The following is a 25633-nucleotide window of genomic DNA, read 5'->3' as shown; positions in this document are numbered from 1 at the left end:
GCACCACAGCCTAATAGAGTTCTTGCTGATGTTCGTCCCAGCCGTTCAAATACTGTTCGTCGTGGAAGACGCCGGGTGTAAGAAAACTTGCTTTTAAATCTATTAGTTTCTTGAACTATTTATCTTTTAGTCTGTCGTGTTTCCTTACTAAAAAAAAAAGTCCACTTTTGTCTTTGTCTTAGCCATCTTCTTGAACTGATGATGAACAAAGAAAGGATAAAAATATAGACAGCATTTTGTTCAAGTAGAGTGATGTCCCTTCGCCTTATTGCATAGAAGGTGAGTGCTCTCCCTCACTTTTCATATTTGTCCGTTGATCTGCGTGAAGTTTTGTGTCTAATGTTCGTCAGTACATATGTAAGATATTTGCTACGTTTCTCAATGAATGTCTGTCTTTTCATCTGTTCCTCTGCCATTTTATTTCTGCTGTCACGTCTGCGCCATCTTGTCATTACTTAGATTTGAGATCTGCGTCTCGGCATCGTCGACTTCAAACTGATTGCCTTCCTCCAGCTGCTTCACAATGTCGAACTATCACTGCAAGCGTTGTGTAAGTACACATCTGTAGGCAATGTCTGACATCATGTATCTCCAAGAAACTCAGTGAAATGTGCCGCTCAGACTGATCTGACTGATGCTGAAAAAGGCCAACTTGTTTTTGAGACCTTTGACTTATGTCTTATGTCCGTGACCGGACTACTGTACTTATACATGTATATCTATATACACGAGAAAATATGTAAATAAACGTTAATTTTGTTGTGCTAATAAAGGAATAGCTTGTCATCGCCTGCTATCAGCTCAGATCAACAACCGATCACCAAATGCTTGTTCTGAAACTAGAAAGGCGGTGCAAGTTCAATGTAAGAAACAGAACAGGAGAGACAAGGAGGATGTATTCATTTATTTACTGGCGTGTAGTGCAGCTTACGGTCACTTTATTTACAGAGCAGCAGTGTCTGTACATGCGTGTGACAGAGATCATGAGCCATTGTGATGTCGCATGGCTCGTGACTGGCCTCCAGCGCATTGGTGACAATAGAATAGAAAGGGTTAGGGTTAGAATAGACAAGAGAATGATTCCTGGAGACTCTCTGGTAAGTCTGCTTCACGCAACATTTGCCTAAAATGTTTCAGAAGCTGGAGAAGTCTCGGCTTGTAGCTGCTTCTTTTCATGTGGCTTTATGTCTGACAGATGAGCAATGCCTGACTGACACGAAAGTTTTATAAATAAAACACATGTGATGATGTGTGAGTGAGAGAGAAAGAAAAAATGTTTCTCATTGAAAGTAATGCGAATCCACGCACTTTGTTCGATGCTAACCAATTTTTTCAGGTCGTAGACGGTTTCGTTCGTGTATTTTTACTGCGTTTGTTTGTACCCGATATAAGGTGTTACCCGATAGATAGACGCTTGCAGTACAATGCTTATCTCACAATTACTTGCAGCAGCATGCGGTGTCCTTGCCCAGCTGACATTTGATCTGGTACGCGAGCGCTCGGAGTGCTGAAAGCCTGCAAGGCCAAGGAATACCTTCTGGGCAATGTGTCGCTCCCGTATTCGTTATTCATAAATGGTAGAAGCACAGAAGGATAAAGAGATAGCGTATTAAGTAAGCATAAAAAACCGTATTTTGCAATTTTTAAAATATTTATTTATGGCAAAGCAACAAATATCAATAAGTTCTTCTCCTCTCCTTTTTTTAATTACAGAGAACCAGATGCCAAGCAACAGTGATCTATTTAAAATATTCTGTTCTTATTTTGCTTTTCCCCTAATCTTAGTAGAGATTGAAGTCAGCTTGCTCCTCGGATAACCCTAAGCATGACTTTGCTTGTGTGGCTGATTAAACGTCTAGTTCTGTAGTTTTTACACAAAAACATGCATCCAGACACAAAATTACTTTGAAGTTGATTCCTGGAGATGAATACCTGACATTTCAAAGGTGAAAACCAAATTAGATTTGTTGTGATAACGAATAAAGTCAGGTTGATTAAACACAGACCTTAGAAAAAAAAAAAAAAAAAAACAAGCACTCTCGCTTTCTGGTAATGCACCTGCTGGGTGGATTCGTTGCGAACGCCATGTTTCAGGAACTCCAACTGCAGGTGCTCCTGCTGAAAATGGTTTGTGACGCAGATAGACACGTGGATATTGAGGACGTAGTAGTGGCCATTGTACCACCTTCACCTAACAGCCGCTCGTGCTCTGGAAGGTTGGGTCCTGACCTGCAGCAAACCTGGTGCACCTCACAATTTGCTTAATTGTAGCTGTTGCTTAAAAAGTATAACTATGATGAAAATCAAACCCATGACTTGAGAACAATATCAAAGCCATTTTGTTAGCTGGATACCTAATTCGATAATTTTTGGAGAGCCGTACATCTCGGTGGGAAAATTTGAATCCCACCAGCACCAGGTGTCACAAGAACCTCGATACCATCTAGTGGCGGGGTCCTTACGTAAGGCTGTAAGAATGTTTTATGTTGCGAGACTGAAATTTATTTAAATTTCGATAAGAATCAACTGTACACAAGATAAGTGAAACCTGTCGCGGGAGCTGCACGTATTGACCCGCCGCAGGTTTCATGTTTAATAACTGAGCAGGTGTCACTACCGCGCATGCGCCACGCAACGTCCACGTGTGTCTGACGTCATAGAATATGTCCAGCAGCCCGTTTTGTATAAAATAAATTTTCCTACAGGTTTTTTTTTTTTTTTATATTTCAGTGAAGCAGAGAGTAGAAATACGATTTCGTAGGGAACACACAAGCTCACACACTGACAAATACACACATAAGCAGATACATGTAAAAACGTACACGCGTGCGCACGCACGCACACATTGAAATCTCTCTCTCTCTCTCTCTCTCTCTCTCTCTCTCTCTCTCTCTCACACACACACACACTGTGATTTTTAAGTACAAATCGCCCACAATTTTAATCCGAGCGTCGCATTCGTTCACCACAAGAATTTTGCGGAATTTATAGCATCATTATATCTTTAATGAGATGAGGGTATTTCAATGGGCAAACGGTTACCGTCCCTTTTACTACCATTTGGCTGCTGCTATCACTGCTTAATTACAGCCACTTTGCTACAACGAATTCGTCTGTAACTGCTGCACATGCAGAGAAAATAAAATCGTGTCTGAGACGAGATCTGAACCCAGGACCGCCATAAAAAGGGACATATGCAGGGGTCACAGATAAAAGTTAAAAAAAAAAGGTTTAAAAATGAAATTAACTTTCATAACTTTGAGACAGAGCACGAGATATGCTTCTTTGCCTTGGGGATTATGTTTTTAATAACAGGTAAAATGTAAATTAATTGTTGCCTCGAAGAGACACTACCCCCATATCACGGACAATGAAGACAAAGAATAAAAACAACACAAAAGGGGACACAAAAATAAAATAAGATGAAAGAAAAAGCAGTAATTATAACAACATTAAATAATAGAAAGCAATCTCTAATTATAGTTGACATAGTGTATTCTCTTTATGCATCGCCTTCGGTGATGAATGCAGTCAGATTCTGAAATATGGACAGCGAGATTTTATTTATTTATGACCAAATAATTTCTAATTTCCACCTCCTCAGTTCCTGTCTACCCACTAGATAGTTTTTTTGTTCATGTTTGTTTTTGTTTTGATATCGAAGCACGAAAGCTTACTGATACAGGGGAGAGAACTCGCACTTTCAATGACGTAAAAAAACAAGAGTGCTTTACCTTTGACAAAATGAAAGCACAGCGCAAACATTCGACATTTACATCAGGTTATACCATGCATTAGCCAGTTAGTATGTGTTTTTGTAATGTGAATATGAAGAATTCTCAACTCCGAAGTAACTTATTCCACTTAATGACAGTTGCTGTGTGCTTGTTGGTTCGTAATAATTTATTTCGCCCTTCAAGGCCGGCACGGGAATCAAACCTAATCTCGTCAAATTATCTTCGTAACAGGCAGGTACATTATTCGAAGCTTTTCGTTTTCTTTAACTAAATTTCCTTAGTGTGGTGCACTTTAATTACTTGGAAAAAGACGCTGACATGAAATGAAAGCAATAGAACTATTAGTAATTTGTATGAAAAATTGCCTGCCTGGTGCAGTTTACAGACTTTAAATTTTAAAGGTGTTTAACATTTCAAAATGTTATATATTACTGTTATTGTTGCCATGGACATCATCATTATCATCATCATCATCATTATTATTATTCTACAAACACATTCTCAAAAGACACTTTTTGTATGTGCATTTTCGTCTGTATGTGCAGGCTGTGGTAATCATATATGTTGCGCTAAATGCATGCTGTGTGCGCTCGAGTGGGTGCGTGTGTGCATGTGTGTGTGCGCACGTGCGTACTGTATCGAGCTGTAGACGGCATGCTCATACATCTTTTTTTTTTTTACGATCTCAGTGGTTAGAAAGATGGCTGCTTAAATTAACTTTCTTTACTACAGTAAATCAAAAAAATAGACTTGGAGCAGTCACATAGTAGACAAACGCTCATGACTGCAAGGTAACTGTCACCACTCTCGCCTTCAAATACAAGAGAAACAAAAACAGCTCAGCGATCATTTATTTTTAAAAAATATTCACATCTTACCACTAGTGAAAAAAAAAGCATTAATGAATACAATGTTTAATATATACCCGAGTCAGTACAAGGATATGAGTTGGCTCACATGTCTAGAGCTAACTATCCAGTATCACCTATACTTCTGTGCTGTAGGCAATGAAAACTAATAAAATGCCGTAAAGCCTGCATAAAAGTCTCCGTTTTACAACACGCCTCAATAGAATTCTTCTGTATAACGATTGGGGAGTATGCAAGCTTTATCTTTTGTTAATTTTAAACTCATTGTCCAGGTGTAATAAGTTTTTGCACTATAAATTTTGTTTCGTCAAGACTGTTTTCTGAGCTACTTATGTTAGAATTGTGGTTATCTTTGAACTTCTTAGTGGACAAAGAGGTTCTAGCAAGTGTTAGGTGATGCAGAGAAAAATTTATGGGCTGATATATGGTGGTGGTCACCACAGTATGAACTAAGTATACATGACATGATTGCAAAACTGTTATTTAAAGATCGCCATGCACAGAAAAAAGGTCAAAATCGTGACAAAACGAATACAAGGAAAATACTAAATATTTCTAATAATTTTTATGGTATTGTGTCTGCCGACAGTAACTCTAGAACATCACTTTACAAAAAAAAAAAGAAGAAGAAGAAGAAAAAAATCAACACAGGATATTAAAAAACAACAACAACAACAACATAACACTATATCCGATTCCAGTTCTCCAGTTCCATTCGTCGGTCAGAAGTTTGAGTCATTCGTCCCTTGGTAGGGGTCGTTGGAGGGAGCACATGGATAGACGCAAATTGATAAGGCTGTAAACAGATACCACATGCAGAGAAAGAACAGTATGCCCGAGACAAGAACTGAACCTGCCCCCAATAATCCGAGTAAGAACACGAGAGAGATGAGCGATCGATGTTCTGGTCGATTTGCAAACAACAAAATGTCTCTAAAGATCTAAATGCAAACATCTTACTTAAAGGCTTCCTGCCTTTTATGTCACTGGATAGTGACTGTACAATCAAACATAAGCAGCGTAACTACAGGTGTCAAAGCAGCTAAACACTCTTTGATAAGTAACCTGTTTACAATCCTGTCACAGATCATTAACAATGTTGTCAAAGCACCTGTGCTCTAATTTTTTAGATAAACATATAGTACCCCACCCCACACGCACATGCACTTACGCACACACCCACAAAAACATACATTGGCCCACTTCTAAAATGCCCAGTTGTAATTAAAAAACAGTGTACATGTCTGTATCCCTGACAGCGCCTCAATCAGGGGGAACCTCCCTACGTCACTGGGCGACACAGGCGGCGAACATGGAGACTTGCCTTACTTAGGAAACTGGTTTGGCAAGGTAACCGACAGAGAGGGGAGAGAGGAGGGACTTCAGGTTGTTGACAGAAAGCGAGCGGACAGTCTCTGAAAATAGCTCGTGATCCTAGCCGAGCTTGGCACTCACAACGAGGCACATAGTTTACGCCATTTCGCCCCATGGGCTCAGCCACTGCACTGGCTACGGTCGCAGCTACACCACAGACATGGCGGCGGTGACGACCGAGGCCGTTACAGCTGTTGCTGGCGGAGGTAGCAGCGCTGCCATCGTCAACCTTAGTAGTAGTGGTGGTGGTGTTGTTGATGGTGGTAGTGGTGACGTGGGCGTGCCGCCCCCGACGTCGCCTGTGCCAGACTGGAGCGGCGAGCCGGTGGCGCTGAGAGACTTCGCCGCCAAGCGGCAGGTACCAGGCTTCGCCCGCATCGTCAGAGGCTCGTACATGACACTGGGAGCCTCCAAGTTCACCTTACAGAAGCAGCACCACGATGTCTATATTCACTCGGTACGGGTGGGGGTCAAGGTGCTGGCCCACTGCCTGCGGCGCTCGGAGGTTCCGTCTAGCGGTCGGCGTGGTGGGGTTGGGGTCGGGGGTCAGCATGTCGTGAGCCGCCTTCACTCGCTGGACCAGCGCCTGGCCATCCCCATCTCCTACCAGGGTTGGTTCGAGGTTCTCTCGGAGGACGGCAAGTCGGCACGTCCCATTTCCAGCGTCCATGACCTCGCCAAGGCCTTCCCGGAGCGTTGCCTGGTGCGCGAGAACATCAAAGGCTTCGTGGTAGGCGCCGACGAGCGCTTGACTTTGGAGAAGACCCGTGTGGTGCCAGCCGGCGAACAGCTGATCCTGGTGAAGGAGATCGCCCTGCCTGCACCCAGCCACACCACCAAGGTGAAGCTCCTACGATGCATCGACTCCAAAGGGGACAATGTCTTCCTCAGCTTTGACCAAAAGGGCCTGTTCACGCCCATCGCGGGCGAGAGGGACTTCGCGGGAGTTTTCAGCATCCGGGACATCGTCCGGCGCTTTCGGCTACCCTTGACGGTCAAACTGGCCCACGGGGTGACCCCGCGGGTGGACCCGAACAAATTCACTGGCCTCATCCGCCTGGATTGGGCGTACATGGATGAGACGGCTTTCGTGTGTCCAGTGGAGAAGAACCACGTGCGCCTTCTGCCCGTCCCGTGTGACGTCAACCTGCAGCTCGTTGCCGCTAGCAACCAGGAGGAGATGCTGAGCTCGGAGACGCATCGTGTCATGAAGGTACTACACTCTCCACTGATTTTATTCATCTTTTATTTGTTGTAGGTAGTAATCATTCGCTTACATTCCACATTTGTGAATATAGTGTAAACAAATGAGCATGAAGGCACTGCAACTTTCGTGGGCTTGAGGATTTTTAAAGACTTGAAACCGGATAGAATTTCTTTCATTGTGTAGGAGGATGGGAGGGGTGCTGGGTAGTCGTTCATTAATTTCCCTAGCAACTGCAGTCCACGCGCTGAAGAATGTTTCAGGTTAAAGGACTAATAGGGTGAAACATGTTTCTCTCGTGACTGAGTAAAGTTCAGAAACTGTCTCACCAAATATCATGATACATGCCTACAAACATCCCCTGCACAGGAAGAGGTCAACAACACACACGTCAAGATTGTACAAGGATGCATTCACGATGTTAAAATCTCAGCCAATTAGAGAGCTGAGAACATATGTTGATAAGGCATAGCGTGACCTCACGATTTTGACCTCTTTCTGTGCATGCGGATGTTTGTAGTCATTTATTTTTAAGAGTACTCAGATTTGGGGCAATACAATTTTTGAAACTAATTTTTTTTTTCAAATCATTAGAAAAATAATTTGCACCCCCACTAGTCCTTTAAGCGTAGCTATGAGACAAGAGTGTCAGCTTGTCCACTGGTACAGTGCAGTACAATCAGTACAACGCAGAAAGACTAGGAATTTAATTGATGCTACGCCTTTAGAGATAATACAATGATGACAATAAAATAACAAGTACTTAGAGGTGAGAATAAAGGAATGAGAACGAGGCTGTATGTGTGTGTGTGTGGTTAGTGTGTGTGTTTATGTTGTGGCGGGGTAGGGAGGAGTGAGTAAAGGGGGAAATGGTATTAAATAACTAGACTGCAGCACAGTTAGCACAAAAAATCCAACCTGAGAATACTTTTCAAGCCAAGGGATTGTTTAATACAGTGTGACAGCATTTCTTACCGAGGGCGAGGGTGAACTTCCTTCTTTTTCGCTCTGTTTGCTGCATTGAATGACTCAATAAGGAGCGTCGTATAATACTATAATACATAGATTATACTAGGAATCACACTAACCCTTCACACAAAAATAACCTTTGACCCTGAAATCTGATGTCTTTTCTGGGAACACGAAGAGTGTCACGCACCAGTATCATCCCACGTACCGCGGTGTTAACTCGGACTCTCGAGTGTAGAAGCTGTGGTTTTTCTGTTTATACAAAAGCATGAAAATATTTTTAACCTTCTGGGTATCTTTACACGTCTGATCCCCCTTCTCCCTCTCCCTTACACCCCTACCTAAGCCCCTAACTGGACACCCGTAGCCACTCTTTAATCTGTGGGGCATCTGACATGCTCTTTACTCTCGCTGACTCCTCCCCCTGGTGGAGGGAGGTTCAAGGAGATAACGTGGGGGGTGGGGTAGGGATGGGACTAAGACTGCCAACATCGTAGTAGGATTTGCAGGGCCTTTCTACCTCTCCCCCAACTCTGGATCCTCCACCCACCCAACACCAAAGCTTGATATGCACTTGATCTATTTAGAAAGGTGAATCACTCCAGGTGAATCTCTAAAGCAGAATTTATTTACTTTTCACCAACTGTAGGGGCTTCACGTCTTGCCAACCTGTGATAGAGAGAGTGTGTGTGGATTCGTTTCTTTTCTTCATTCTTTTCGGGTGACTCAAGTTAGCACCCAGTTCTTCCTGCCTGCCGTCAACAGACACGACCACCTCTCACCTAGTTTCAGTGACATTCGGGTGTCTTACTTTGATCGTTCTTCCCACAACATCTCAAAACCCTATTCATCCATATCAAGGAGGGTCACATACGCGTTGTACAGTCTTTGTCATCAAACATTACAATATTTGATGATCACCCATCCCAGGGTGTAGTTCTCGGCGTCACCCACAGAACGCGTGTCCTACAATTCTTCTGCTATGATGATGATAATAATAATAATTTGCTTATCCCCGAAGCTCGAAAATACAGACAGTGATCTGTCTTCTACCTAGTTACAAGTTTGTCTTGTACTCTAAATCCTACAAAACTGTCGTCTTCCTCATACTGTCTTCCTTGCTGACTCCCACTTTCCTAATAGCTTTCCAAGTATGTACGTACGTGTGTATGTGTGTGGGGGATTACAGGATTTATTAAGGCGGGTTACAGGGGTGGACCTCTCTCAATGAACCTCGGTGAAGATTGATATTTTGTTTAATATGCTTGTAAATGTTCGGTATCGATTTCCTCTGGGAGCCGTATTCACGTCACACCTGTAACTGTGTACATGACGACACCTTCCCTCCTTCACCCAATCAATCTTTCCAATATGACAGCGCCGTCTGTCAAGCGTGGCGAAAACCTGTCGCTTCAGATACTAAACCCGCTGTGTCCTTATTTTTGTCTCGCACAATACACTCTTTCAACGGTTGCTTAAATTCGTGCTTTTAAAAAGACTGCCGGGAAAAAACGTCCTTAACATTGACATGCAGAGAGAGAGAAAAGCGCACAAACAAATGAAGAATATTGCTCATGCTTGTCGCTCGTCGCTGGACACGGAATGAATCTTTAATGCCTCTAGAAAGTAGTGTCCCCCCGTCAGGCACGTGTTTCTACTCAAGTTCGAGAAATAATCCATTTCTGTAACAATGAAAGTTTGACTGAAAGCTGTTTTTTTCGCCATGTCTTAAGGATTTTCTTCACCAGGCAAACCTTTGACAAAGTATGACAAAGTTGTGTGAGGCGGGGGAGGGAGGTAAGGGTCAGGATATCGATGATCTGAGGGCCAACGATCGGACAGTGAAACATGGTGAGCAGGCTGAACTGTCCAGACTTGTTTGCCAACACGTTGATTCTTCATTTGCCGACACGGTGATCTCGGGGCGCTTCAAAGGTTTGACTCTTAGCCGGTTAAAAACAATATTTAGCGGGGGATGTCGGTGTTTTACCCAGTCAGCCTAATAACAACACCACTAATAGATTTCGTAAATGAGAAGGTGTAGTAGAGGTGGTAGTGGGAGGGGAGATAGTACACAGGTTTACATAAAACACATTTCACTAAATTTTCTTCTGGAGGGAAATGTCGGTCGCGTCTCGCGGAGACATGCTAGCCTCCCCAATCTGGACCAAAAAAAAAATTAATTAAAATAAAGAGTGGAAGGCAGCAAAGAAAGACTTCAAAGTGTTTCCGGCGACAGCCGAAGTAAACATCTGGAGATGACAGAGCTTCGTTATCTTTCGCAGACACCATGAACATGTTCCCCCTTTCTGAGTTATGAGTAATAATCACGTGACTGATTCGGTGTGCGGCCAGCCTGAGTAAAATAGTCGTCTGTGCCTACTAGCATGACTTTGTGCTTAGTAGAATGGCCATGTCTGTCTGTGCTCGTCATATCTTTATCTGCCTTCATCCCCATACGATGGAGGACAAACGTGCCCACCCAACGTGTGCGTGTGTTTGTGTGTGTGCGAGCGCTGTGTGAATACGAAGCCCGTGCATCCTGCATGTCCACGACACGTTTACAAAGGAAAGTTCTCGATACAACATCAGACTAAACATTACACGTCTGGACCTCCTTCCCTCTCTCCTTCCCTTTCAATCGTCGCTGGCTGACGTGAAAGTTTCTTTGAGCTCAGGTGAGGAGGGCCGAGACAGGCTGTGTATGCTCGTGACCGAGTGGGTCACCCTGACAGGCTCTCACTCAACGCCCTCGTCAGAAGACAAGACAAGACTCATCAGGAAAGACAGAGTCAAGACTGAGCAAAGCAACTCTAAATCTTCATCCACTTATTTTAAATCATCATATTCTGTTGCTTCTCTGGCAGTTAATAAAGTTTCGCGAGATAATCAGATGCTGACGAAAGATTTCTTTAGACTTGTTCTTCGTTTAAACCTGGAATATCCGCCATGTAGTCAAGACCCTGATTTATCTGAAGAGGTAAATTTCGGCTGAAGGAAAGGACTAGCCACCTCCTGTCTGTGCCCCAGTGTGACCTATAAGCTCCTCACAGTTCACTGAAATTTGTAAAGTTTTACCTCTTTGTCCTTTTTCTCATTGAATATATGGTAAGATTCCCATTTTTACTGGATTATCTAGAAAGAGCTCTCAACTCGGAGAGTAATGACTGTCTGACATTCTCCAGACTACTTTACACACACAGGCTTTCTCTCTCTATCACTTCTCGCTCTCGAGTTCTCACTCACTCCCTTACAAACTCCTCCATCTAAATTATTTTAAAAGAATAGTTCTGTTTCATATTCCCACTGCTTAATCAAACCATTACTCGTTTTCCTGCATCAAGAGTCACATACTGGACATAAAACAATCCTGTACGAAAATGTGTCGACATTTTTTCAATATATATTTTTTGTGGTTTCATTGCTTACTCCTTCGTTCACTGATTTATTCGTTTGCTTGTGTCCCTGTTTATTTGTTTTGATCGTTATTTTATTATTGTTGTTTTCGTTTGTTAGGATGTAGTTGTTTGTTTGCATGTTTATTCCTTGAGTTGTGTGTTTGATTGCAGGCCAAATGCGCGCGCATGGTGGCCAATTACAACAACACACTTCACTTAATCGTGACGTTACCTGAGTCGTTGACGAAGACCCAGGGACAAGGACCTCGCGCCTCCAACATCTTTTCCACCCCACAGCACTATGACAACGGGGTGAACGGGGGCAAGCCGCGGCGCTCCAAGAGTCGCGAGGACCTGTTGATGGACGAGATCGACGACCTGTACAACTACGTACGCGAGGGCGGCCCCGCGCCCCCCTCCAAGTTCCAGTACGACTCGGACGAGGAGAGCTACTGGGAGGAGCCGGCCTACGAGGCGCTGGACGACTTTCGGGCGCGCCTACAGGCCCTGGAGTCGGGCCAAAAGGTCAGCTATCCTCCCCAATACAAGCCCGTGGCTGACATCCAAAAATTGCGGGGACTGGTTGGGGGTGGTGATCATGGCAGCAGCAGCAGCGGTAACGGTGGTGCTGGTGGTGGTAGTGGCGAAGGAGGATCGTCGGGAATCGCGCAGGGGAAGACGACTCCCGGGTCTCCCGATGAGTCTCCTTCTTCGGCCGTCGTTGTCATGACGACAGAGCCGCCGCCTCTGCCGCCCCGGAATCACGGGGCGTTTGCTGAGCCCTCTGTGATTCCGGGAGGGACCCGACGGCAGTCTGCAGGGGTGCTGCCAGTCCAGATGTCGCTGGTGCAAGTGGGTCCCCTGCGGGCCACTCACAACCCGCAGCGAACGTCACCTCCAAGGCGGACGTCACGCTCGGACTCGGAGCCGTCCGTTACCGTCCTGAAGCACGCCTCCTGCGTCAACGTGACGTCACCACACAAGCTGCTGCACACCACGAGTGACACGAGGCTGGACTGGAAAGAGCGGCTGCGCCAGTTCAACGCCATGGACGGCAGAGACAAGGAAGGCAGCAGCTCGGCATCCTCGGAAGGAACTGGGGATCAGGGTCACAGGGTCACGCGGCGTCTGGCCAAGGATTTTCGAGACTCCGACATTTCGTCCAGGACCAAAACGTCGAGCTCTGGCTCAGGTTCTGGACCCACCAGCGCCAGAAAACGGATGCAGACCTTGTACTTGTGAATGAACCATCCCGTGTGCACAGTGTTTATAAATACAAGGCGGGACGCTTGTTGATGCGCCTGCAGGAGGACCAACAGTTAAGCATGTTCAATGGCAAAAGGACACGTCCTCAACTAACAAAGAAGTGATTAAACATTTTATCCTGAGTATTTTCGTGAAATATTTTTGATAATTTAAAAAAAAGACTCCTCTGACTGGTTCAGTGGGCTTTTCGAAGATGGTCTTGACTATGGGCGTCTGAGTTGTCAAGCATTTGCTTGACTGTGATATTTAAATTCTTACTGTTCTGCAACAATAATAGGGTTAACAGTTATTACGCCCCTGTATTGTTATTCAGTCATTTCATTTACCAAATAAAAAAATGACATCCAAACTTCGCTCTTTATAACTGAATACAAGCAGTACAACGTTGAGAGATTCTGGAACGCGGATGTTTAGAAACATAAATGTCATTAAAGTCTTCAAATCCTCCAACTATTAACTAACCTGGGCTTACTACCTGTAACAAATTGGTTATTATCATCCTGCCCCTTCTTAGAACCCTGCTTGGGACTTTCGCACATAAAAAAAAAATAATAATGTGCTTAAATACAGCATTACGAGTCAGCGCGCACTCAAACGCGAACGCGCAAACATGCACAAACACGGGCGTGAGGGACCCGCACCACGTGCACAGCTGGGAGTCAGAAATGTACTTTAGAGACACAAGTTCGTGATGCAGATGACATACCTGGTGTGGCCCACCTGCTCAGGTTGCGTGCACTTTGGAGTTAAGTATGTGCCGGTGTTTACCGACTCCCTCCCTGCCCCATCTGCAGCAATGTCAATGGGATGTCACTCGATCATGGCGCTGATTCCACGCCAACACAAAAAGTTAGTTTTGTAGTCCAGAATTCAACTGAGCCTTCATCAGTTTAAATCCCTTGGCAACAAACAAACAAGCAAACAAACATTGAACACTCAGAGTAGCTGCTTTATCATTTTCTCTCGCTTTTCGTGCCTCATTTCTTGCTTAGCTCTGTCTCACAAATGATTTTGTGCCGCATCCGTATAAAAAATGACGGAAATGAGTTTGGCACGCAGGGCTTCTGCTTCGAAAATAATAGGATTTGTTCAACTTAATGCCCATTGTAGCTCCCTCGTCAGTCAAACGGTATCCTGCTCTATTCTCTTTTTCTTCCCTCGGGTTTCATCTTTCTCTCTCTCTCTTTGTGTGCCCTTATAAACCTTCTACTGAGTTTGCTACTTTTCCTACTTTTAGAGAAACTCACACAATCATTCTCTCTCATGTACACATTTTTTTTCCCTATTCAGAACTGTCTTTATGTATGCCAAATCCCTGAAGTTATCTTTTATGAAAGTAGTTGATATCAGGAGGACTATTACAAGTCATCTGCTCACCTCAGCATCAGCTACCCAGATGGGGTGTTATCTCTGCTCGTTAGGCCAAAATTATGATTTTGAAGCCCCCATGTAATCTTTTTCCTCTGTGACTTTTTTTAAAATAGAGGGGGCTGTAAGGGGGTTGTAAGGGGGCTGCCGGTACACGTAGACAAACACATCTGATGGGCGTGAACAGCGTGTCTGTGAACATGTCATTGAGCTGTGGACTCGGCCCCAGGGAGTTGGCTCATCGTAGCTAGGGGCTGATCACAGGGTGTCAAGCCATAGGGGCAACCATAGGGGCTACCCTGACATATAATTTACCCGTCATGTCAAGTCTGTGCGGACTAGACAAGAAGTGGCGGCTCTTCTTCTGTTTCTCTGGATCCAGTTTTTTGTTTTTCCTTTCTCCGGTCACTTCGCAATGAGTCAACGTTGCAGGTATTCGAGTTTGCTCTAACGACCCATAGATACGTTATATCACCGGCAGGCTTACTCTCCTTTCTCTCCATCTCTCGGTCTTTTTCTACATTTTGCTCTTGTTCTCGTTTTGTTATCTTTTTGATTTGGGTCCTACATATTTTATGTTTACAAACTATTTCAGATGGTTATTTATTAACTCATTTTCCTATTGTTATGTACATGCGTACATTGTTTTATAACGATTATAAAATGAGAGTGGACAATCAGAAAAGTCTCCATTAAACAGACGAGGGTCTATGAGAAGGTCATGCAACATCAGATGAAGCAGTTTCGGTTGTGCTGCAGTCTGTGATGTCAGCGCTCTCCTTATTTTCAAGAAAGTTTAATTTAAAGTAATATTTCAAACCATTGTGCAGTCTGTGGAATTAACGTCTTCATATAATTGTTTCTGATATCAACACGTCTTGCACGCTCGCCTTTTCCTATAGTTTTTAAAGACGCCCCCAGAATTATGTGATATTGTGTTCTTTTGTCTGACTCTAGTGTCTTGATCTGTAAAGTCCAAAGATGATTTTTTTCTTTCCTTTTCTTTTACTGTTCTTGTTTTCCTAATTTTCTTCTTTAAAAAAAAAACTCGCTCTGCTCTGCCCCTACCGCCGGATCTTAAAGGGAACTAGGGCCCGAGAAGTGGGACTTGACCCTTCCCCTGCAACCTGTTTGATGAAAAAAGGGCAGTTTTCGGGAGTGTAAATGAAGCCTGCGATGGTTGTAGACACAAAAATGCTGTTTGAACTGGGCTAAATGTGCTTATACAGCTCGAGTTTCAACAAGGTAGCTTGCCTGACCAAACTTTAAAAAAAACTGCACCGCCCTAACCCTTTTCAACACTGGTGCATGCGCACTCATACTCTCCATCATTTTCCCTCCTCTACATCCCACACACCTAACTTTTCCATTCCACGCATGTAAACATTTCATCGTGTATATATATATACACATCCTTCACACATAACTTCTCCATCCTACACACAAATTTTCCGTACTACACACCTAGACACCTCTGTTGTTTTTTCTTCTTCTTTTCTGTCTGTCTGACTAGACAGTCATCAGTAAAGAGACTGGCCGTACTCAGTGGATCTGAGTGTTTAGCTGTAAGGTTTTAAGTACCTGCTACCTCCAGTATTCTAGCACAAGTAATCTCTGACTAGAAAATATACTAACGACCTTTTAACTAACTCGATGTTTGTACATGTTATAATGTGCCACTTCTATAATAATAATAAGAGCCATAAGCAGATGCAGAGAATATAAAAACAAACAAACAAACAAACGCTGATGTATGCACCAAATGGGGTCATCTAAAAAAATTGTGTCCGTAGTTACTAAGGTGTGCCCAGATCCTAGGGATATCACTTTTTGTTATGTTATCCAAGGGAACCTTTGTCACTGACCACACTCCCAGTTGTAAAGTGTGGTTGAATACATGGGTGTTTGGATGAATGCATGAAGTCAGTCAAGAACTAGAGTAATTTCGATTAGTGGAAAGTTGAAGAGCGAAAGTGGGGGGGGGGATTAATTTCGCGGGAAAAAAACAGGAAATCGTGTATTCCTTGTCATATATACATATGATTTGAGTCATATATACTCACCCAGTCCAATCAAACATTCAGCAAAGACAGATTTTTGTCTATGTATTATGCTTATATTGTTTCATTTGTTATGTCATAATAATATTTGATACATGATAGTACAAATGATTAAATATTATATCATTACACAGTTGACATAATTATTATATAAAAGTTATTGCATGCCTATTTTGCTATTTGGTAACTAACAATTTGTCTTTATTTGTTTACTTTTGACATCCCTGGGGTGAATCGTTTGATAGTTGGAAACAACAGACGGACGAAAGGAGAGGAGGAGATGAAGGAGGAGGGGCCCTCGTTAGATCCGTTGATGCTTGTCTTTGCTGACACAAGCAGGTGGTGCTGGCCACACTCGCACAGGGGAGCTAACTCCGCCCACCGCGATGCCCATTATCTCCCTTGGCTCGTCACACTCCTGTGTTTCCAAGATGGAGGGCAGAAACTCGTTACCCCGCGGTTATTTGCAGTCTGCGTAGGATGCACGCTCTCCTTCGTCTACTTCTACTTTGGCTTTCCTTTCCCCAACCTTTCCCCGCTTCCTCAACCCCCATTCCCCCAACTTAAAAAAAATCCGCCCTGCCTTTATGTGCTTCTACCCTATCTTAATCGGTAAGATGCCGTCTATTTATCGCCTGCTCGTGGTGCTTAAAAGTCGGATCTTGCTGACAGGTGTAAATTTAATGGTATTTGTAAGGTAAGTTTTGGAGGCTGAGGTCGTAAGTACCTGAAACTTTAGTGTTAACTATATCTGCAGGTAGAGCAGGGACAATATCCTACAGTGCCTGGCTCCTTAATGCGAATATTTTTTACCTCGCATGGCCTCTGCTGCTGGGCGTGAAGCCGGCGCCAAGCTCTCCAAATTCTGAATAATTTTTGTACACGAATGCAAGAAACCAGAGATATGTACAGACGTATGCAGATGTCAGATGTAACTATCTATCTCTTGCCATTCCAGCTATTGCTCTGCCCCGCCCCACACACACACACACACACTTTTTAGGTTTACGTGACCCTTGACCTTACGACCCTGTGTAGAGAAACTGCTAGGATACTAGGACTGGTGGAAAGCCGTTATATATATATTTCAACAGGTATATACTCCCTTAATGGGAAATATGGAATCCGCATTTCACTGTTCTAAGCATGTGGACCAAGTGCGTCCGTTCGTGGAGTGAGTTATCGTCTGAGTGACTGTTTGTGTAACATAATACATGTTTACATAGCTGAATTTGAAATATATTTTTGCAACACCTGCATCTACTGATACTGCTAGGGAAAGTATCTTCTTCGGTCGAAAAGGTTCTACTGCTTCTTGTCTCCATTTATCAGTTACCAGCATCTGTAGGCTTACTTCTTTGTCTCACTTCTTTATGCTCTCGTTCCTTTCTGGGGAGGGAGTGGCACTTCTAAAAGAGGCTGCACTCATGTTTTCTGGGTTTTTCTCTCACTGTACATCTGGAATCTGGCAACAAGCGCGAGGAAAGGGTTTAAAGTCCCGGCACAGTAAACAGTTTTACAATAAAGGAATTACAGAAACTTACCGTACGTAATAAAATGTGTTCTTTAAAGGTTAAAACCTACACCAGTATTGAATGAACCCGAGTTTACTCTCTAGGTCACCATTTTCTTTTACAGAGCCACAAATAATTTCACTCAAAATAAAGCCAATGCATTCAAACTTGCCGGCTGTATGGCCTACCGAGAGGAACAATTCAAAATTTCAAATTTCTATCGATAATAAACCGAGATACAACATAAAACTATAAACAATACTTTTTAAAGTTCTATATTTTATATAGGTTAGGGCTAAATGTGTACTGAAATCACGGAAGTGCAGTTGATTTATTTCTTTTTTGTCTTCTGCTGGGTGGGAAACATACAAAACGACAATAGCAAAAACATTGAATTCATTTACCGCTTTGAGTATAGCCTGCTCGAGATCATCTATGAGGTCACGTGGGTTTTCCAGGCCCACCGAGAGGCGCACGAAGTTGTCAGTGATGCCCAGAGCCAGGAGCTCATCTGTCGGGACGGACGCATGAGTCATGTAACACCTGCACAGAGATACCCCCTGACAATTCTGGTCTCTGGTGGGGGAAGTCAGGTATGTCGGCAGTGCATCTTGCTCACTTCAGACAATAGTGACAACACACAGCCATAGGATGAGGTAAAGAATCACAGAACATTCTGAACCCGCACACTTTTCACAGCCTACATACTCACGGCATTGCCGCGAGGCTTTCGTGTCCTCCAAGACTGATGGCCAGGGTAAAGATCTGTAATTTAACAAAGCACCAGTCTAAATAATTAAAGAACTAATGGAGTGCAAGCTTCTTTTTCTCGAGACTGGACAAAGCCCAGGGTCCCATCGTGACATCCCGATAAGAATAATTACCAAATGTTTCCAGTTCTCCCATTGGCTGAGGCCTTCAGAGTCTAAGCCTATCTATGCATTATCTCAGCGTCTATATTACTGGCCTTTTTCTATCGTAAATCGCAAGAACGGAAGGCCGGTGTTCGTTCAGATTTTGGAAATAGTATCCTGCTTTAACCAGTCATGAGAAAAAAAAATTGCACCCTCCTAGTCCTTTAAGGATCAGTCCTTTTTTTTTTTCTTTAAGTAGAACGGTGGCAGTTTTTTAAGATTATATGAAAATCACAGCCAGGATGCTCCAGTATACAAAATACTAACAAGTAGGACAATGTCTTTGGATTGGCACAAACGCTGGAGTGGTAAACGTACAGAACTGACGCATGCGCTTTGCAAAGGTTGCAAGAAGACAAGAGTTGCTGATGCAACGACAGTAACTGAAGCGAGGTCACACGCGCTTTTGTAATTAATTATGTCATCAGAGGCAGTCCAACACAGGATCTGCCTAGCTTCGCGCGCGTGCTTTTCCACCCTCAATAATGCATCACCTTCAAGTTCTTCACGAAGGCGACGGTTTGTTCCTGGTTTCCTTTGGGGATAAAGCTGACTATTCCGCAGTTTCCCTTCAGCAGTTTTTTAGCCAGCTCATGCTGAGGGTGTGATGGTAAACCTATATTGACAAATGAAAACATTTAATAGTAAACACTCCCACGCAGGCGCAGGTAGTCAGGTAGACAGGCATTGTTCACCGTGTTATGTGCCTGTACTTTGATATTCCTTACAAACATCTGACGCACCCCTTTTCCATCCTTCACGCACACCAAAGTCTCTAAGGTCACGTGTTCTCTATCTCCACCGTCACCGCTCCTACATGACATTCTGGGGTACAAATGTTTTTTGTCATGGCTTTAACATCAATGATTACACATGTTTTATTGTTTTTGCTGTCATGCCAAATACGCGAAGGTTCGATTCCTGCCACTGACCTGGGTAAAGCACGCGCGAAACACGCGGGTTCTTCTCCAGTGCTTGCGCCACCTGCAGGGCGCTGTCACCGTGTCTCAGCATGCGCAGCGGAAGCGTTCGCAGACCACGGTTCACCAGAAAGCAGTCAAACGGCGACGGAACACTCCCCATCCCTTGATACAAATTCGGTCGAAGAAAAGCAATTCTATAGTTTTAACCCTCAGCCACCAACAACAATGAAATTTCTTATTAAAGATCTTAAACCGGACGAAATATCACAAAAATTAAAGTAGTAGTAGTAGTAATAATAAAGGTCGCTTGTATAGTCTGTAATGGCGTAGTTTATAGCTTGTAATGATGACATCCATAAACAGTCATAACGACTTGACAATCTGAAAACTTGTGCATCACAGCAAACATACAGTCCTGAAGATTCTTGAATTCTGCAGCAAGAGTGTCGTCGTTGAGGGCAACAGCCCCCATCAGAACATCGGAGTGCCCTGAGAATCGAGGAAAGACGTTCTGTTCATTTCGATCATTAACCAGCACAGGATAATTATACTTTTATATAGTTTACTTGTGTGTGATGATAACTGTCTTTATTGTTCACTCAAACACAGTTACACAAGTGTACAACACAGAAAGAATGTGTAGACTTCCACTCAAAATGTGAGATGATGGCTATTGAGTACTACAATCGGAAAGCAAAGGCCATCACATGATTAAAAATTTTTAACAGAATAACTTCAAAAAATGCAAATGATATTTTTAATTACATACCATTCATGTATTTTGTTAGAGAATAGAGGACTATGTCAACGCCATACTCCAGAGGTTTCTGCAAACAATAAATTCTAAGTTTGACTTGTTTGTTACTAAATACACATTACTCCTCGTGAATGGCCGTATTGTTAGCTTAATTTGCTAAAAGGCTGAACGGTTACATCTCACAACAGCGATGTTCTGTGATGGATTTTATGTAGTGCCTACAATCCACTTACAGACATCTAACCCACGAACCATTTTCTATAAAAATATGAGCCGCAACTGTATGGAGGATTATTCTCAGAATCAAACACTGTACTCTATTGAAACTCACCATCCGCAAAATGTGCGAGCGAAACCAGACTAAAAATAATTGATTCTACAATATTCATGCACTGTTTTTCACTGCACAAAACTTGAATAAAGTAGTGTATAAACTCTGGTCTTTGATGCCTGATTATTGCTTTCCGGATTACCTTCGCAATTAGTAGTTCAAGTTTTATTTTCAATTAACTTTCATTTTTAATAAGCTTCTTCAGTTTCTCATTTGATAGTACACCCCAACCCCTGACATCTGCTACTCACCTGCAAGCAGGGTGTGAGAAAGGTGTTGTCGGCCACAATGAGCGCGTGCGGAGCGTGATTCCTGGTCATCTGCACCACGGCCCCCACGTCCACCACCGTCGTGGAGGGGTTAGAGACGGGTTCAAGCCAGACCAGCTGCCAGACCCACAAAACTTGCTGCCTTTACACCGACTTCATCAAGCCTATCATTTGTCTACCAGTTGTGTCAAGGCATTTCTTAATTATTGTTTGTATAATATATAAACATATCAAACAGGAAAAAGATAATTTTTTCCTACCTACCTGACTTTTATTAAATTTCTGTGTGTGGATTTTACTTATTATTCTTATAGGTAATGTTCAATATCTAATGATGATATTTAATATATTTACTTCATTCAAATTATTTCTTATTTTTAGTTCGTTTCATGTTGTTATATGCGGCGAGCACGCGTGTAATAAGTCTAGTACTGAGTTGTTTTCATTACTACCATCATCTTCTTATAATAAAAAAGGATAGTTAATAAAATTACTAATATGATAATGACTTCTTATTAATTCATAGTGCATCATCATTGTTGTTGTTGTTGTTGTTGTCCGTAAAAACTAATTTCTCACACGAAATAGTGACCGGAATTAAGTTCCACATACAAATCACACAAGCAGACATTTAACACTTGTGTGTGCCCGTACATAAATTGCTCGACAAACCAGAGAAATAAAATAAAGAACGTTCGTGACTAATCACACATGAATGTTAAGTGTGTTGAGGTCAGTATCGTAACTGCCGGTGTCTGAATTATACCATGCCGGAACTGGTTCTATGGAAAATGAATATCATGTATCATGATTAGAACCGGTTGAGCTATTTCACGGCTAGTTTATTTTTTTAATAAACATTTTCTGTGTGCCAATTATAAGGTTAACAAGACGAAAACGAATGCAATCATCGAGTCAAAGTGAAAAATAGGAAGACATCTTACAAAAACTGAATCCAGTATTCTGATAAAGCTCAGGATAGTTGATACAGATGCTAAAAGTTATGATGCTTATATATTTAAAAAAAATACTCTCGGTACAAGAAGTTAACAAAGTGTCCTATTACAGTGATTAGACAGCACGAGTTGGAAGAAACAGAAAGTAACCTTGGTATTTGGCCGAAGAGCTTTCCGAAATACTTCTAAGTCCGCGAAGTCCACAAAGGTTGTTTCTATGGCCATTCTTGTTGCACATTGAGCGAAAAACCGGTATGTACCTTAGAACAATCAACAATACCTTCTTTCCAGAATGTAAAAGTACATAAAGGATCTTTATTTTGATCATCCCATAGAGAAAAAGTAAGAAGGTGGGTAAAGGAGAGAAATAGATGAAATGAAGGCAATGGTGTATTCCGTTACTCACCGCCGTAGCCGTCTGCCCCACAAACCACGTGATCGTGAGCACGTAGGAGAAACATGATGTTCAGTGTAGCTGCCATCCCCGATGAGAAGACGAAGGCTGAGGACAAGACGATGAAACTTTTATTTATTTATCTATTTAAGTAAACAAGAAAGATAAACGACACATCACCAAACTGCAATAGCAACATTACAGATCTGAAGTTCTTGAAATTCATCTTGTCAGTATAAAGTTTTATTGTCTTTATTTCTTACTTTTTTATGCTTGCTTGTTTGCTAGTGTATAATGTTCTTATTCCTGATCTCCTTAGTGTTAATTTTTACTTGGTTTATCTTGTTAAGATTACCGTGTTTTGCTCCTTCTATTGCAGCGAGGCATTCCTGGAGGCTGTTTCGTGTTGGATTACCAACTCTGGTGTATCGGTATCTCTGTCACAATTACATTACAAACCCATGATGCACAAGTACGAACATATATACATATTATATTCAACTATACAGAGTGATGCGCGCGAGAGAACTCACCGAGCCTCTCTTTCTAATACTGCAGACAGACATTACATTAAATTAATATAGAAAAAAACTACATTAAATTATAAAGAATCCCTATGCACTATTACACAAGCAGTTTGTATCAAGCTTTCTACAATATTAAAGTGGATGCAAAGTCCTTCCATCCTCCGAAAAAAAGGAACACATATGTAGGTATGTTAAATCCACGAATTAAATTTTTTGTTTCAATGGACTACCGACTCATGTCACGTGATTAAGGGAATGTCCCAGCGTTTATGTGCGCGAGACCAACGCCAGTGTTCGTTTGCCCCATGGTATGGCTAATCTGCCTCGATCATGTCTCCAAATTTCATCAATTCTAACTGTCAATATGCACGTTTTCTTACGATATTTTTCTTTCCTGTAAATGTCTGTTGAATAAAAAACGTGTAGACTTCATCGTTCATTAGGCAGATTTACTGCTACTCAGTTATTCATTAAATCCAGTCGGTTGACCAACCAAGCAACCAAACTGGATATCTACTCAAGAAATTTTGACTGGGGAAAAAAAGGAAAAGGGTGTACTTGTGAAAGTGCATGAAGTAGGAGATGACAAAGTGTTATTTGGTGTTTGTACAGACGTTCTATGACATAGCTCAGCCTACACTGTGGTCCTGCGGTTCATCCAAGGCGAACGTTGTGGACAGCGAGATGGGCGCCACGATGTCACGCGAATGATGCTGCTGCGGATTCTGCCCCACGTGGCAGGCCAGGGTCTCTAGTTCATAACTGTTGTCATCCAGCCTTCCTGCGAACTCCTCTTTATTCTGCGCAGTCATGCTTTCCTGTCAAAGATTCAGTATCAGTATGGTTGAGTTAGTTACTTCTGGCAAATTTTTCGAAGGTGGGAGAGCTTAATACAAAAATTCAAAGTTCATCAAGGTAAACATGATTATACAGAGAAACTCCCTTCCAGTTGCAGCTTCTTCAACGCCTGTTCAAAAATATGCTTGGATTCGAAAGGGTTCTGCTGATTGTTTTCAGTTTGAGGAAACAAAAGTGCTGTTGGGATGGCAAGAGCTCATATAGTATTTAGATGATACACGTGGGTCTTATTCACGATAATCTTCCTGGCCTTCTCAATCACCCCTCCATCGTGCACAAAACTCAGATGATCCTCTTGTATGCCTACGACCTGTACGACTTGACCACAAACATTAACAACATGCAGCGACTTCCAAACCAGCAGACCATGGAGTATGTCAAAACTAGATTCTCACCTACAAACTATCAGTGCTAATTTGCAGCTTCTTTGGTAACTGCTGGCGGCCCAGCTAAGCTGTCAGCATCCTCTCCTTCCACATTCACACCATCTAACACCAGATCGGGGACTAAAGTCGGGTGCTGCCTAAAGGCTTTCAGCATCTCTTTCATTTTCTTCTTCCAAGAAACTGACTTTAGACCAGGCACTAAATCGTTCAACACTCATTACCTTTCCCCCACCCTCGATATTAATACTCAACCTTCTAGCAACATTTGCCGTGTATCTGTATAACAAATAACAAAATATGAGCTTTAAAACAAAAAAAGATCATAAGACCTTCACAACAACCAGTGAGTTAATAAAAGATCGTATTTACCTTTCTGAGCAGTACGGGCTACTGAAGTCGTCCTGCACAGACTGGAAACACGACAAAAGATTTGGACAAACTAGACCGATATCTTTACTTTTATATGAGTGCAGCTGTACTATCAACACTGCGTGACTTGCTTTCTTTCGGCATATTACCTGGCGGTGACATCGTGCTTCTTATCTCCAAGGTCATCATATGTCCCTACCTCCAATCTTATCCTCGAATTCTATCCAACATCATTCATGATGTTTTCAACTCTTTTAAAGAGAGAGTGTCCGCATTTATAAAGACTAAATCTTCCTCTTTTATATGTGATGATTTCATCAGTATGCTACTTTTATCACATTTAATGTACAGTAAGCCTAAACAGTCTGTTCATTTGAATGAAGATAAAAGGTAGTTGATCCCATAGCCTAGTGACCTAGGGGCAGTGAATTGTATGTGCATGGTTAGCCATGCTTAGGGCATCCATGTGAAATGTGAAGCCAGGCATCCCCTTCCTCCACCCCCTGATAAATCCAATACACCCTGTTGGGCAGGCAGGGATTAGGAGTCAGAGCCCCAGGCTAACATCTTACCGAAGACCTTCTACTAAGAAGTAGAGCAAACACTAGTTAAACCGCAGTTATCCTGCCCCTCCTGCACAACTTGCTGACTGTATTCAAAGGACACTTCTTGTTAAGGCATACAGGGCATGACTAGCTAAGGAGAAGGTATGACCAAGAGATATTCATTTTGGCATAAAGAAAATTTCTTTTACTTTTATTTCTTGTGAAACACTATATAGTGTGGTCAAAACTTAACCCTACTACTCACCAAAAGACCTTAAATTCCAAACTTCGTTTGTTCATCCAAGACAAAGAAAATGATGTTAACAAGTAACAAAATTAAAGAAAAACGAGTGAAATGTAACTAGACAACAAACTGCAAAGAAAAGAACCAATTGATAAAGAAAAATGCAAAAAAAAACACAAAAAACAAAAAAACCCAGAAATGTTCGTGCCTTACGTACAGGCATATGAGCACACACCTTTCCAATGTGCACACACCTTTCCAACACCTTTCATACATGAACATACAACACCCATCTACACAACATAAAACATGGCCGCTCTCCTAATAGATTACTCAGAGAAAACTACCAATGATAAGCCCAGCAGAGAGGTGCCACATCCAGAGACATGTATGTCAGAACC

General features: G+C 42.5%; 2 protein-coding genes across 2 annotated transcripts; one reads left to right on the top strand and one right to left on the bottom strand.

Moving 5' to 3' along the window:
• The first annotated feature begins 4715 nt into the window (after positions 1-4715).
• LOC112574259 lies at positions 4716-13166 on the top strand. The gene is made up of 2 exons (XM_025255201.1): positions 4716-7193; positions 11723-13166. Exons 1-2 carry the CDS (start codon positions 6141-6143, stop codon positions 12791-12793), a joined length of 2124 nt encoding a protein of 707 aa, XP_025110986.1. The 5' UTR covers positions 4716-6140; the 3' UTR covers positions 12794-13166.
• Positions 13167-16277: 3111 nt separating this feature from the next.
• Positions 16278-24976, bottom strand: LOC112573975 (putative cystathionine gamma-lyase 2). Its single transcript, XM_025254729.1, has 13 exons — positions 24444-24976; positions 23469-23648; positions 22659-22740; positions 22316-22411; positions 22060-22169; positions 20936-21070; positions 20366-20423; positions 20008-20085; positions 19606-19758; positions 19168-19289; positions 18472-18524; positions 18164-18302; positions 16278-17710 (listed from the first exon to the last, which is right to left on the bottom strand). The coding sequence occupies exons 2-13, from the start codon at positions 23640-23642 to the stop codon at positions 17693-17695; spliced, it is 1218 nt and encodes a 405-aa protein (XP_025110514.1). The 5' UTR covers positions 23643-23648; positions 24444-24976; the 3' UTR covers positions 16278-17692.
• Between the last annotated feature and the right edge of the window lie 657 nt (positions 24977-25633).

This window comes from Pomacea canaliculata, linkage group LG10 (assembly GCF_003073045.1).
Source record: "Pomacea canaliculata isolate SZHN2017 linkage group LG10, ASM307304v1, whole genome shotgun sequence".
Lineage (NCBI taxonomy): Eukaryota > Metazoa > Mollusca > Gastropoda > Architaenioglossa > Ampullariidae > Pomacea > Pomacea canaliculata.
The sequence above is the reverse complement of the archived record's forward strand: the minus strand, read 5'-3'. Positions and strand labels throughout refer to the sequence as shown.